The following is a 14,903-nucleotide window of genomic DNA, read 5'->3' as shown; positions in this document are numbered from 1 at the left end:
TACCTCTATAATACCCACGATACATACTGACTGTAGTGAGGACCGATGGTCTGGTACCTCTATAATACCCACAATACATACTGACTGTAGTGAGGACCGATGGTCTGGTACCTCTATAATACCCACGATACATACTGACTGTACCGATGAGGACTGGTACCTCTATAATACCCACGATACATACTGACTGTAGTGAGGTCTGGTACCTCTATATGATGATGAAGACTGAAAAGAAAGTTGGTTTCTTTAGACAGGTACCCCTTACCTGATTGAATAGACAGGTAGGCAACATAAGCTAATGCTCTTAGACTTATGATGAGCTCAGGAAATAAACAAACCAGCAGGGTTTGTTCAGGTGAGGATTAGGATAAGAAAGGAGTAGACCCACTAAATCTGCAGCTATATGGACATTTGACTTAGCAGAGTTGGCCTGGGGTTAAAAGTAAATCAGATTATCTACTCTAAACAAACCTAATAGCTTAGGTCCGTAAAGTTGGCAACACAGTGGTGTGCTAATAGAGACCAGTTTTATTTACTGCTTATATCGATGTTTGTTTCATGTTTGGCAAAGTCATACTGTATTACAAACAAAGTCATCATTATCTAACAGACTTGGATAGTACCACACTGTTTAACAAAGGTCATTGTTTTTCTTACATTCTTAGAGCCCAGTCCATTATTGAGGGCTATCATTTCACTACCATGGTCTGTCATCTGACCATCATACGTCCATAAATCTAAACAATCCTTAATTGTTATCACTATTTCTTTAGAAGTCCTAGAAGGATATTTCTCAAACTTCACATGTAGGTTCCTCTTGATCTCTAGTTGTGTCCGTTTTATTTGTATTCTGATCAGAGAAAGCAAATGGTCGACAGGGAGCCATTCTGGATTTTGATAATTGAAGTTTATCACTATTTCTTGAATAATACTTGAGGGATATTTCTCGAACTCCACATGTATCCTCCCTTTGGTTCCTAGTTAAAAACTGGCTCTTTCAATTTTGAGAGTGATCATGACCAGGAAAATGAAATAGTGGACAGCTGGCCATCTTTGATTTTCAAAGTTTATTATTTCTTCTGGAACATTTTCTTCAGGTTGGTAAAGTAAATATGATAGAAATTATATGACACAACTAATATGATAGAAGTTATATGACACAACTAATATGATATTTAAGAGTGTGACGTTTCGATGACTACACTGTCACCTTCATCAGACAAACGACCAACGTGAAGCGTACTAGCACTGTCTTATGTAGTGTCCGAGATGGTAAAAGATTTGATCTACTCTCACTATTATGATCTAGGATCATAATAAAGACGAGACATCTTCAGAGTTAGATACTTCTTGCCTTTTATTGGTACAAGTTGTTCTAACAATACAACACTTGATAAGGTAGACTGGTATGAGTGATACTGGATGGTTATTCTAATTAAAATATACATACTCATGCTCCCTACGTTAAATGAATGAGCATCTATATTTCAATTAGATTGACTGGATGGTGTTTGTGTAAATTCATTAGCCTATTGGGGATATCCATGTTTTTGAGTTATGAGAAATTACTTCTAATGTTGGTGGGTTTTCAATGGTTCATGCATTTGTTTATTTCTGAAAATTAAGACACCCTTTTTTATCTCCATTCGCTGAAGGAAATAGAAGCAACATCACAACTGAGAATGCATGATTACAGCTTCTAGCTAATGAGGTGAAATTCTATTATGATGCAGGATAATTAGATCTGGGTCAGAGGATGGTGAGATTCCAGTTTATGTATGGAGGATCACCTGTAATTAAGTCTTGCATGGTATGACTTGAAGATTACATTCTGTAATTAGATGTCTCATTTTTTCAAGGTTTATATGTTACATGGAAAGGATTCAATGAGCAAAAATATTCTTTCAGCTTTAATTCATTAACATTTTTAAGATTTAAGTAGCATAAGGGATTTTTATATTAGAATTAGGTGAGGTATATGGCGGGGAAGGGTTATATAGTTTTACCAATGTCCACCCGCCCTGATTCAATATAAACACTTAGCAATTTCATTCTCTGACAAATTTTGGTACTTGCTATATATAGAAAATCATCAGGTGATTCAATTTAAACATTTAGTAACTTCATTCTTTCACAGATTTTAGTAAAACTTTAAAAACTTTATACATGTCAGCAGGAGTATTTATATCCTATAGACATTTTCTAGTTTTTAGAGAAAATTGATCAATGATCATCCTCATTTTTCACATTAAAGTCCTATTTACCTTTGACCTTAAAAATACCCCTTAAATTGTTAAACCTTTGACATCTAAACCCCTTGTTAAACCTTTGCCATTTAAACCTCTTGTTTAACCTTGACATCTAAACCCATTGTTTAACCTTTGCCATTAAAAACCCCTTATTTGACCTTTGACAATTAAAACCCCTAGCTTATTTAATCTTTGACGATCAAAACCCCTTATTCAAGACAACCTTTGCCATATTAAACCACCTTGTTTAACCTTTTATATCTAAACCCCTTATTTAACCTTTGACATTATAAACCCCTTTGTTTAACCTTTGACATTATAAACCCCTTTGTTTAACCTTTGACATTATAAACCCCTTTGTTTAACCTTTGACATTGAACCCCTTTGTTTAACCTTTGACATTAATATTATAACCCTAGCTGACCTAACATTTGACTTGAACAACTCTTGTTTTTGACTCTATAAATCTTGTTTTATAATCTTTGACTGGATTTGGATGATCTTTAACACTTTAACACCTCAGGGGTTTTGAAAGATTTTTTTTTGGTATACATGTGAATCATGCAGCATATGTGCGACCACTTCCTCTCAGATTTAAGGATAGATAATCAATTCTATCTTACATTTTGTTGGTATAATCATAGGTTCCCATTCATCATTGTACAATGCCTGTATCTGATGTAACAACAGCCTGGGGTGGCCTATCATTTCCACTTTGGCAAATACTTGTAGTATGTTTGTTTATGCTTATAGGGAATGATGTGAATTTTATTCTAAAAAATCACACAACTAAGGGTACATGTTTTGGTTGTTTCTCATCCAAATGCAGTTTAATATCCACATGATAACTGTTACAAGCACCTGATACTGTCACTCTAAGGACTTCACACCTGGACATATATTGTTTACCCCAACTGTTTGATAAGTCTGTGATGAAGGGTAACTATCTGTAACACCTGAGATTACTCTATACTCTAGTGACTAACACCTCATGGAAGACAACACTAAACTTTGTGTTTATCTGGAAACACCTAAGCAAAACACAGCCGAGAACTTTTGTCTGACTTTCAAGTACCTGTGTGTTCTGACACCTAGAATTATGTAAAGAAGTCTTGCCACTTGATGATTTAAAGAAGGACTAGGATTTTGTCACTAATCCTTATTCATTTCTCCTCAACAATGAACCTAGAGTGCTTGTCTAAGGTGAGGAGGTAAAAAAATGTTAGACATTTGATTGACAACAGATCTTTATCTTGTAATCTGATTTTCTTCTGTAAGACTGACAGATCGGTAAGGTTATGTTTTATAACTGGGTAACAGTCTGACAGATATGTAGGGTTATGAGTCTGACATAGCAGAAAGGTTATTTAGTTTTCTTAATCACTTGTTTGTTTATCAGATTTAGCCCCACATTTCCTGTGCAATAACCTGAAGCTTGGTTTTTATATATTGAATTTAAAAATAAATTCTATACAAATTTATATAGTGTTAGTGCTGGCATGATGTTAAATGCCATTTTATTTCTTTCTCTCTGCAGTGTCTGCCTTTTTGTATGTTTATAGAACCGAGTCTTAATATTTAAGTTCTTAAAGCCAACCTGTCGTACATTCTGAACAGGTGCTTGTCTGAGAAAGATCTAAAGAGATATCAAGCCAATTTGTCATTAATGTTTTATGTAGCTGCTTCACTGGGAGTCTTATAGCTATCGCTAGAGACTAAATAACAAAGTATGCCATTTGTTGAATCAGCCAATCAGTATATAGATAGATCATATCTAGAACAGTGAACTTTTTCTGAAGTACAGTCTTTTAATTTGTAGTCTGGGAAGTTGTTATTTTACCAGTAAATTTATATCCATATATACGTATCATCATAGTGCTATGATATATATATACACTATCATAAACTATAGTATACATTTTTTGTATTGCTTGAAGGAATGTATGTGAAATCATTTATTTTGTTGCATTTTATCAAAAAATCAGTGTAAACACATGTACAACTGGAAGTATATTGAATTTTGATAGATAACCAGTTCTCATGTCTTATGTAGTGTAGACTTGTATCACAGAAAATAAATTGATTTCTTCTGAAATCTATAGATATGATCAGACTCGTCATGCATTCTCATAGGAGGAGTAGACATTGTTCATCCCTTAGGGGTTACCATTTGTTTTAAGACATTAATATATTTTTGATTTATCTATTCCTCTAGTGTATTAAACTCCAATATATTGAATTTTTCTATGACTAAAGTATGTTCTTTGAAAGCAATCCATGAGTTAGGTAGATCTGTATGACAGTATTTTCTAAGCTATATCTTCCAGGACAGACTATCTTTTCCCTGACTTGATCCATATATCATGTAGCTGTTCCCTCCTGGGTGACATGTGTGTAGCTGTATGCCTTCAGATCACTGGTTTAGCCTTTTAAGCATCATTCCTGAAGGTACAATACCAAACATTTCCTTACATAGTTACAATAAATTATGTCATAAATTGAACCAACAATACAGTATTTTGGAGAAAAGGCTTAGCCAAATTTTCGAATAGTTAGAATGCCAATACTTTTAGAAGCAAATGTTTCCCAAAAAAATAATCTACCTGTATATCTCGAAACATCTCTTGAAAGACAAGGTTATCCTGACAAAGTTAACTGCGAATGTGTTGGGTGTCCAGAATTATTTCCAGTATCTCTACAGAAATGTGACCTTTATATACAGTATCTCTACAGAAATGTGACCTTTATATACATTATCTCTACTGAAATGTGACCTTTATAAACATTATCTCTACAGAAATGTGACCTTTATATACATTATCTCTACAGAAATGTGACCTTTATATACAGTATCTCTACAGAAATGTGACCTCTATATACAATATCTTTTTTTTACATTCTCTACTGAAATGTTTTTAGAAAGAAATTTGTTTGTTATTAAAAAGTGTCTGTTTTGACAGGGTAATTATATATAACCTCCCATGTATTCAGTCTCGTAAATCTTCACTAACAAGGATTCTGTCCTCCCGGAGACCTAAAGGTGTGAAACAGGAGAGCTTTGTCTGCGACCATGCTGTTAATTATGATGGTGTATAGGCTTCAGACTAGGCCTCCGATGTCATTACTTCATAACAAATTGTTTGAAGTATTTCTGCTAAGGCAACCTGAGTAACTTTGTCATGCAATGTTGCTATCTCACTAGTGTTGGAGTAATTGACAAGCTTTAATATTAGAGGACACTTGCAGAGGTGATTAGGCAGTGAAAAAACTTAGACAATATATCTAAACAGTTATGATATGTGGGTGATCCCTGACATTTTAGACAGAACACTTCCAGGCTCTCACCCTGCTGGTTTGTCTGGTATAAGGGGACTCTCTCATCCTGCTGGTCTGTCTGGTATAAGGGGATTCTCTCACCCTGCTGGTCTGACTGGTATAAGGGGGGGACTCTCTCACCCTGCTGGTCTGTCTGGTATAAGGGGACTCTCTCACCCTGCTGGTCTGTCTGGTATAAGGGGCTTCTCTCACCCTGCTGGTCTGTCTGGTATAAGGGGACTCTCTCACCCTGCTGGTCTGTCTGGTATAAGGGGATTCTCTCACCCTGCTGGTTTGTCTGGTATAAGGGGACTCTCTCACCCTGCTGGTCTGTCTGGTATAAGGGGCTTCTCTCACCCTGCTGGTCTGTCTGGTATAAGGGGCTTCTCTCACCCTGCTGGTCTGTCTGGTATAAGGGGACTCTCTCACCCTGCTGGTCTGTCTGGTATAAGGGGACTCTCTCATCCTGCTGGTCTGTCTGGTATAAGGGGACTCTCTCTCACCCTGCTGGTTTGTCTGGTATAAGGGGACTCTCTCACCCTGCTAGTCTGTCTGGTATAAGGGGACTCTCTCTCACCCTGCTGGTTTGTCTGGTATAAGGGGACTCTCTCACCCTGCTGGTCTGTCTGGTATAAGGGGACTCTCTCACCCTGCTGGTCTGTCTGGTATAAGGGGACTCTCTCACCCTGCTGGTCTGTCTGGTATAAGGGGACTCTCTCACCCTGCTGGTCTGTCTGGTATAAGGGGACTCTCTCACCCTGCTGGTCTGTCTGGTATAAGGGGACTCTCTCACCCTGCTGGTCTGTCTGGTATAAGGGGACTCTCTCACCCTGCTGGTCTGTCTGGTATAAGGGGACTCTCTCACCCTGCTGGTTTGTCTTGTATAAGGGGACTCTCTCACCCTGCTGGTCTGTCTGGTATAAGGGGACTCTCTCACCCTGCTGGTCTGTCTGGTATAAGGGGACTCTCTCACCCTGCTGGTCTGTCTGGTATTAGGAGACTCTCTCACCCTGCTGGTTTGTCTGGTATAAGGGGATTCTCTCACCCTGCTGGTTTGTCTGGTATAAGGGGATTCTCTCACCCTGCTGGTCTGTCTGGTATAAGAGAACTCTCTCACCCTGCTGGTCTGTCTGGTATAAGAGAACTCTCACCCTGCTGATCTGTCTGGTATAAGGGGATTCTCTCACCCTGCTGGTTCATCTGGTATAAGGGGATTCTCTCACCCTGCTGGTCTGTCTGGTATAAGAGAACTCTCTCACCCTGCTGGTCTGTCTGGTATAAGGGGATTCTCTCACCCTGCTGGTTTGTCTGGTATAAGGGGCTTCTCTCACCCTGCTGGTCTGTCTGGTATAATGGGATTCTCTCACCCTGCTAGTCTGTCTGGTATAAGGGGATTCTCTCACCCTGCTGGTCTTTCTGGTATAAGAGAACTCTCTCATCCTGCTGGTCTGTCTGGTATAAGAGAACTCTCTCATCCTGCTGGTCTGTCTGGTATAAGGGGACTCTCTCAACCTGCTGGTCTGTCTGGTATAAGAGAACTCTCTCACCCTGCTGGTCTCTCTGGTATAAGGGGATTCTCTCACCCTGCTAGTCTGTCTGGTATAAGGGGATTCTCTCACCCTGCTGGTCTTTCTGGTATAAGAGAACTCTCTCATCCTGCTGGTCTGTCTGGTATAAGAGAACTCTCTCATCCTGCTGGTCTGTCTGGTATAAGGGGACTCTCTCACCCTGCTGGTCTGTCTGGTATAAGGGGATTATCTCACCCTGCTGGTCTGTCTGGTATAAGGGGACTCATCTAAAGGAAGTACAGAATTTAAAGACGATATAAGATATATTAGCATATGTTGGTACCACCATTTGGTCCACATGTTTTTATGATTGGTAAAGTTTGTTTATGAGACTTGCTGTTATAGCGACATGTTATTGAAGATTTGATCAAAGAACATGACTATAAACTTACACTACAAATTGTGTGTCAATAGGAGCTAGCTTCTTCCAATTCCAAACTGGTCATTTAAAAACCATTTGACCATTGACCTTACAAAGTGTTTATGGTTAGGGACATTTCACACCTCTGAATTCACTGTGCTATTGATCATTGTGGTGTGGTGGTCTGGGGAATTTTCTGATAGATTTTCTTGGCTATCCCAATGAACTGTTTGATGTCCCCTTGTCTAACACTGTGTAAAACCACTGGGTTAGAACCGATTGTCTGATTTTGGCTGAGTGGACATATAGGAAGTGTGGTCAGTGACACCTGACCAGACCCTTGAGGGTCATTTCTTGGTCCATTAACTTTTATGGAAATGTTTTACAGCTATCTGATAGCTTTCGGTCTTTTGTAAAACAACAGTTGTAAAGTATCAGTAGTTGAAACCTAGAACAATAAATGTTAGCCTCAGAGAGCAGATCGACAAGATAGCCTTAGTGAATCGGACTTGGCTGTTAGGCATATAGCCATATGAGAGACCTAGGCTGGGCAGTGGTTGCCTCATGTACTTTACCTTAGCTGTGAGACAAGATAGCCTTAAATGACCTTCACCCAGGCTGTAATACAAGAAAGATTTGTAATGACCTTCATCGAGGCTGTAAAACAAAATAACCATTTAGACCTTCACACTGGTTGTAATATAGGAGTCTTAGTGACCTTCACCCTGGCTGTAATACATGTATAAGATAGATGTATAGTGACCTTCACCCTAGCTGTAATATAAGATAGACTTACAGTAACCTTCACCCTGGCTGTAATATAAGATAGATTTTTAATGACCTTCACCCTGGCTGTAATATAAGATAGACTTACAGTAACCATCATCACCCTGATTGTAATGCAAGATAGCCCTATTGACCTTCACCCTGGCTATTTATATAAGTTTAGAGACCTTTCTCTGTGGTTTTTTTCCGGGTACCACGCTTTCCTCCACCTCCAAAACCTGGCACGTCCTTAAATGACCCTGGCTGTTAATAGGACGTTAAACAAAAACAAACCAAACCAAACCTTTCATTAGCACCATCTCCCGCTAATGACCAGAATATCTGTCTGACTGATATAGATATATAGATAGTAATGAAAATGCATTTTCATCCTTGTTTACTATAAAATGATGTTGAAAAAAATTATTTCGAAAGTTTGACGGTACATGTTTCTGTGTGAAATAGTTATTTTGGCAATTTGATTTGTTGTGTAATTTGAGACAAATGTTCATTCAGAAAAGACACTGATAAGGAAATTAAAGAAGCACACATGTAGCCAAGATTAAGGTGATTTAATTAAACCCCTAGATCAGTTCACAATAAATTTGTCTAATTGGTGATAAGGGAATGCTGGTTTTAGGAGTTGTTCAAACGGTTACCATAGTGATGATACAGCTGTCATCTGGAGATGCAGTGACCCTCTGAGTTCAAATGTCCTTGATACCTAGGGGTCATGGGAAACTGGTAAAGAGAAAGGATCAACTACTGATGCTGTTAGGGATGCAGTTTGAAGCCAGCAGGTTCATCTTAGTAGGACAAATAAATTCTCATGGATGTTAAATTTTGTTGTAAATTGATAAAACTGTATAGTGGGCAGTCGGCCAAGTTCTGCTACTTTACAGGTAAATGAGTTATCTGGTGTAGAAAAATGATGCCAGTCGTAAGTATTAGATGTTTCCTGATATAGATACTACATTATGACATGTGTTACCGTAATATTCTGGGGATGGGGAGCATGATAATTTGTGCCATTTGTAGCTCATTAAAACTGTTTCAGAATCTGTATGATGCTGCTACGAAGATTACAATTCAGGAAATTCTTCGTTTATTGTGTTTACTAAAAACCGTAGAAAATGGTAATGTTTCCTCTGTTTTGGTTAACTGTTAACGATCCTATATACGTAGGTCGTTCTGTTTCTGTATTACCCTCATTTTCAACATTTCGCTGACATTCGTTGAGTTGAGCCGCATTGAAACCCCAATGTTTATATCTATGGAAAATTACCAAATGGTTTTCCCGAAGGAACTTTCACTTCCAAGAAATAAATACATAGTTTAGGCCTAGTTAGTGGTTAGTAAATCAGATCTGTGGACTCGATGGTGATGTGGAAACTGAATGTTCACTGTAACTGTTACAACCTAGCTTGGTTATCTCAGAAGTGGGAATGGAATAATGGCTACTCAAGAGGATTTTCTCTGAGGATATCAACACTGATTAGTAACATGACACAATCTTCTGACCTATATCCAGATGACATTAGGCTTTATAGGATGTACAGATAGAAATTGCAGGATTCATCTTTGGAAAATATTCCATCCTGTTTTAATTTGAACTTTTTCTGTACGGATACAACATGTCATTGACCCAACAAGGTAGGCCTTTCCTGTGAAGATACAATGACCAGGAATATTTGCCAATTACATTTTGAGACATGCTCTTCATAATTTGTCCAGAAATCTCAACATTTACATTTCGATTCTACTCTCTTTTATTACCTTAATCATAATGACATATATTTTCTTGAGCAGCAATTTGAAGATTCTTTTTCCTATTATATTCATCATACTTTGATAGATTTCCCACACTTTCATTTGTTTCCAAGAGGCCATACTAAAATTAATTTGACAATTTCAGTGCCCTCTGTTTCCAACAGGTAATACTAAAATTAATTTGACAATTTCAGTGCCCTCAGTTAAATGATCATTCAGTTCATGTGATTATATAAAAATTGTGGACACCCCATTAAACAGTAGTTTGAGTTTCCAGAATTTATGGATATTATTGGCGATCACTGTTATGTGTAAGTCACTTCATTATGAGAGAAATATAAAACAAAGAGTCCATTTGGAATCAGGGTCTCCAGTGACATCACGGAGGACTCAATGTGACAAGAAAGTAATAATCACTAGGTGTTTGGGAGAGATGTCATTAGAACGGATATTTCCAAGTGTTTTATTGACGTTTCAATGGTGTATACAATGTAATTTGGCTGGTGTCATCAGGGAGCCTGATAGGTTGTAGTAAACACCCCTGACACAGTCTGGTAGACGTCTCAAAGGGGAAACATGTTAGGTATAGATTTCCATAAACCAACATCTTTGATAGCTAGATAAAATGTTTTATTTTTCTCACACTGATGGAGACAATAATGATGTTATTTGTCAGGAATCGGGAGTTACTGTCTGGATTTAGGTCACACCATTATGTCATTGATGCTGAGTAACAGTGTAAGGCAAAGTATAGTGTGACTATGTAGTCATTGGTAAAGTTTCCAGACAATCTCCAGGGTCCCAGTTTACTTATTGAACATACCTGCACTTAAGTTAACAAAATGAAGATGTAACCATGATTATACCCTCGCAACTAAGAGAGCGGGGTATACTGGAATCGATTCCAATGAAACTTCACACAAATATAGAGGACCATGTGTAGATGTGCATGCCACTTTCTTATTCTCAAAATTATGGTTGCTATGGCAACTGGTCACTGAATTCTCTTTATTGTGAACAACACATATTTCACACATTCTGAATTTCAGAAATATCGGCATGCACAGGTTATTTTAGTTAGCCTCTAATTAATAGTTCCAGCGTCCGGCATCAACTTTTTCATTTGAACAACTTCTTCTCAATAACCAAGAGGCCCAGAGACTTGATATTTGGCCTGTAGCATGCTAGGGTGATGGGCTACAAAGTTTGTTAAAATAAATGACCTTGACCTTCATTCAAGGTCACATGGGTCAAATAAGCTATAATCTTGAAACAACTTCTTCTCAATAACCAAGAGGCCCAGGGACTTGATAGTGGGCCTGTAGCATGCTGGGGTGAAGGGCTACCAAATTTGTTCAAACAAATGACCTTGACCTGCATTCAAGGTCACATGAGTCAAATAAGCGATAATCTTCGAACGGCTTTTTCTCAATAACCAAGAGGCCCAGGGACTTGATATTGGGCCTGTACGTAGCATGCTGGGGTGAAGGGCTACCAAGTGTGTTGAAATAAATGACCTTGACTTTCATTCAAGGTCACATGAGTCAAATAGGCTATAATCTTCAAACGACTTCTTCTCAATAACCAAGAGGCCTAAGGACTTGATATTGGGCCTGTCGCATGCTGGGGTGAAGGGCTACCAAGTTTGTTCAAATAAATGACCTTGACCTTCATTCAAGGTCACATTGGTCAAATAGGTTATAATCTTCAAACTACTTCTTCTCAATAACCAAGAGGCCCAGGGACTTGATATTGGGCCTGTAGCATGCTGGGGTGAAGGGCTACCAAGTTTGTTCAAATAAATGACTTTGACCTTCATTCAAGGTCACATGAGTCAAATAGGTTATAATATTCAAACTACTTCTTCTCAATAACCAAGAGGTCCAGGGACTTGATATTGGGCCTGTCTGTAGCATGCTTAGAGCCAATTGTCACCAAGATCCGGTCTTAGGCCAACAGTATGCTGGAATGAAGGACTAAAAAATATATTGACATGAATAAACCTAGCTTACTCTGATATTCGAATAAAGTTGTTATCAGCATAGTATCTGTAGAAATGACCTCAATCAACTTCAAAGTTGCTGTAGAGCCAGGTGAGCGATACAGGCCCATTGGGCCTCTTGTTGTGAAGTCCAATATGTCTCTAGTGCTAGACTTCATTGATTTCATGTTAGACACATGATAAACTTCATGTCAATGTTTGTGTTATCATTGTGGATTATTGATGTGTTTGGTACAATGCATACTAGATATTCAGTCTGCTGGTCTACATAGGAAAAGATTCCTGTGGGAGAAATTGGAAGTTGAAGAGGTTATCTTCCCATTGTCCATGTGAAAACAATACTAGTTTAAAACAAAACTAACTAGTCATTTTACCCTATATATATATTGACTTCACATTTGTTTGTCCTTGACTTTACTTTGACCTTGAATGACTTTGCATATATGACTTGTCTTTGACGTGAATTCACATTACCCAACCTCTTGTGTTGTTTCCTATGGTCTTACCTTAAATGACCTGAAATACCTAATTTATCCATAAAATTACCCTTAAATCATCTTGAATGAATGACCTTGAACGACCTTATATATTTTCAGGCCTGGAAGTGGGATCAACAAAGACAGGTGGTTCATCAGGTGGGAGTAGTCATGACAGCAGCAGCAGTGGTCGTCATAGTGACATCATCAACCAACTCGGGGAAGGCACCGACATTAAACAGTTTATGTCACCAGAGGTAGGTGTATGTTTAATCAAGATATGGGTTCTAAATGTAAGTTTTCCTCCGATGAATCTCTCTGATACTTGAAGACTTTAGTATCTAGAGGTATTTGTCAGGGTTGGTGATCTGCTTTAGTTGACCTTCTCAGCACACTTTGTACTTCTCCTTTCCTGCCTCCATTCATCAAGCGCATCATACATTTTCCTTTTTTACCTTGTGTATCTCTTTTTTGTTTGTTAGGTCAAATAATGTTTTCATGATTAAGTAATCCTTTTTATTACATTTTTACCAGTGATATATCTAAAATTGTTCATTCTATAAAAGTGATATTTTTCACTTGTGATTTAACCAATCGGAGCACTGCTTACAAACGACAATGAAGAAAATTAAGATTTGCATATAGCTCTCCGTCATGTTATATGACATCATAATGCAAGATAGAATATGTAACATCATGATTTAGCTTACATTTGTGAGCTGTTGACAGGGAACCACAAACAAAAATATATATATTGGCCACACTCGTGAAATATATTTGGTATTAATGAAGACACTGTTAGATATCCTCTATGTATTTCATTTCTCACTCGATCTCTATAGCCTTCAAACATGAAATGAAAAACAAGTTCTATATGTGATGTCACATAATTTTCTGCCATAGATTAACGGAGTAGGGATGCCTAATTTATTACAGTACCATGATAAAGGGCCCTGATTTTCTTCTTTTTTTTTTTTTTAAACTTACAATTTGTTTATTTAACAAATATTGCATGGCACTGAGGGCAATATGGGAGTTTATGGACTGGTCAGTCACCCAAATATATGTATATGGACCGAAGCGAAGCTGAGGTCCATATACATATATTTGGGTGACTGACCAGTCCATAAACTCCCATATTGCCCGAAGTGACATGCAATATTTGTTATATTATACCGAATATGACCAACATGACATGGAAAAAATAAACAACAAGTTGTTCTTAATCATTAAACATTAAACAAGTTCGGTTTCGTCCAAGGACGCAAATCTATCACTGCCAGACGCCATTTCGCTCAGTGTCTGAAATGATGACGTCATAATATGACGACGTCAACTTGGTATTATGACGTCATTTTCATATAGCGTCGGCCCGGAGTCAAGGACTTCGGCCCTTGACTCCGGGCCATATACTATATATGGACCGGAGCAACTACTAGACTCAAATAGGCACTTAAATGAATGAGGTATAATATTACATTTTATCATTTCACACAGAACAGGTAATTTGCGAGACTTTTATTTTCTGTTACCAAGCATAATATGATAGGGCGCCTCATTACCGACATCTTCAGCCAATTCCCATTGTGGGATCACCAAAGCTATTGGTGTCTGCTATATTGTCACAGAGACTGACCAAAACAATAGTGAATACTGAGATATGACAAAACAATAAAATATATACCGACATAATTACAAAATAATTATTCAATTAACTCGAACCAGGGCAGAATATGAACGAAAATATAGATTTGCATGAAGACCTTTGATTGGTTCCTGATTTTCTATTGCTGATCATTGTGTGTTTATAGTTCCTAGATGATGATTGGTCCCTGATTTTCCTGATCATTGTGTGTTTATAGTTCCTAGATGATGATTGGTCCCTGATTTTCCTGATCATTGTGTGTTTATAGTTCCTAGATGATGACGGTGCTGAGAGTGATGACAGTATACATACAATGACAGAGGCCGAATCTCATATATCTCACAAGAAGTTTGGTGCTATTAGAAAGGCGGGGTAAGTAAACGGTATAGCTTAAGGATGAGTAAATGTTATAGCTTTAGGATGAGTAAATGTTATAGCTTTAGGATGAGTAAATGGTATAGCTTTAGGATGAGTAAATGTTATAGCTTTAGGATGAGTAAATGGTATAGCTTTAGGATGAGTAAATGTTATAGCTTTAGGATGAGTAAATGGTATAGCTTTAGGATGAGTAAATGTTATAGCTTTAGGATGAGTATACGGTATAGCTTTAGGATGAGTAAGCGGTTAAGCTTTAGGATGAGTATACGGTATAGCTTTAGGATGAGTTAATGGTATAGCTTTAGGACGAGTAAACGGTAAAGCTTTAGGATGAGTAAACGGTATAGCTTTAGGATGAGTTAATGGTATAGCTT

General features: G+C 37.9%; 1 protein-coding gene across 13 annotated transcripts in view; it reads left to right on the top strand.

Moving 5' to 3' along the window:
• Positions 1–14,903, top strand: part of LOC117328000 — a 199,750-nt gene that overhangs the window by 131,522 nt on the left and 53,325 nt on the right. For all 13 annotated transcript variants that reach the window (XR_004532775.1, XM_033885304.1, XM_033885302.1 and 10 more), the window contains 2 exons: positions 12,627–12,763; positions 14,420–14,523. Coding sequence is in view for 12 of the 13 variants with exons in the window: in XM_033885304.1 (XP_033741195.1) it covers positions 12,627–12,763; positions 14,420–14,523 (241 nt within the window). In the remaining variant the exon portion in view is untranslated. The remainder of the gene's footprint in view (positions 1–12,626; positions 12,764–14,419; positions 14,524–14,903) is intronic.

Source organism: Pecten maximus, chromosome 5 (assembly GCF_902652985.1).
Source record: "Pecten maximus chromosome 5, xPecMax1.1, whole genome shotgun sequence".
NCBI lineage: Eukaryota > Metazoa > Mollusca > Bivalvia > Pectinida > Pectinidae > Pecten > Pecten maximus.
The sequence above is the reverse complement of the archived record's forward strand: the minus strand, read 5'-3'. Positions and strand labels throughout refer to the sequence as shown.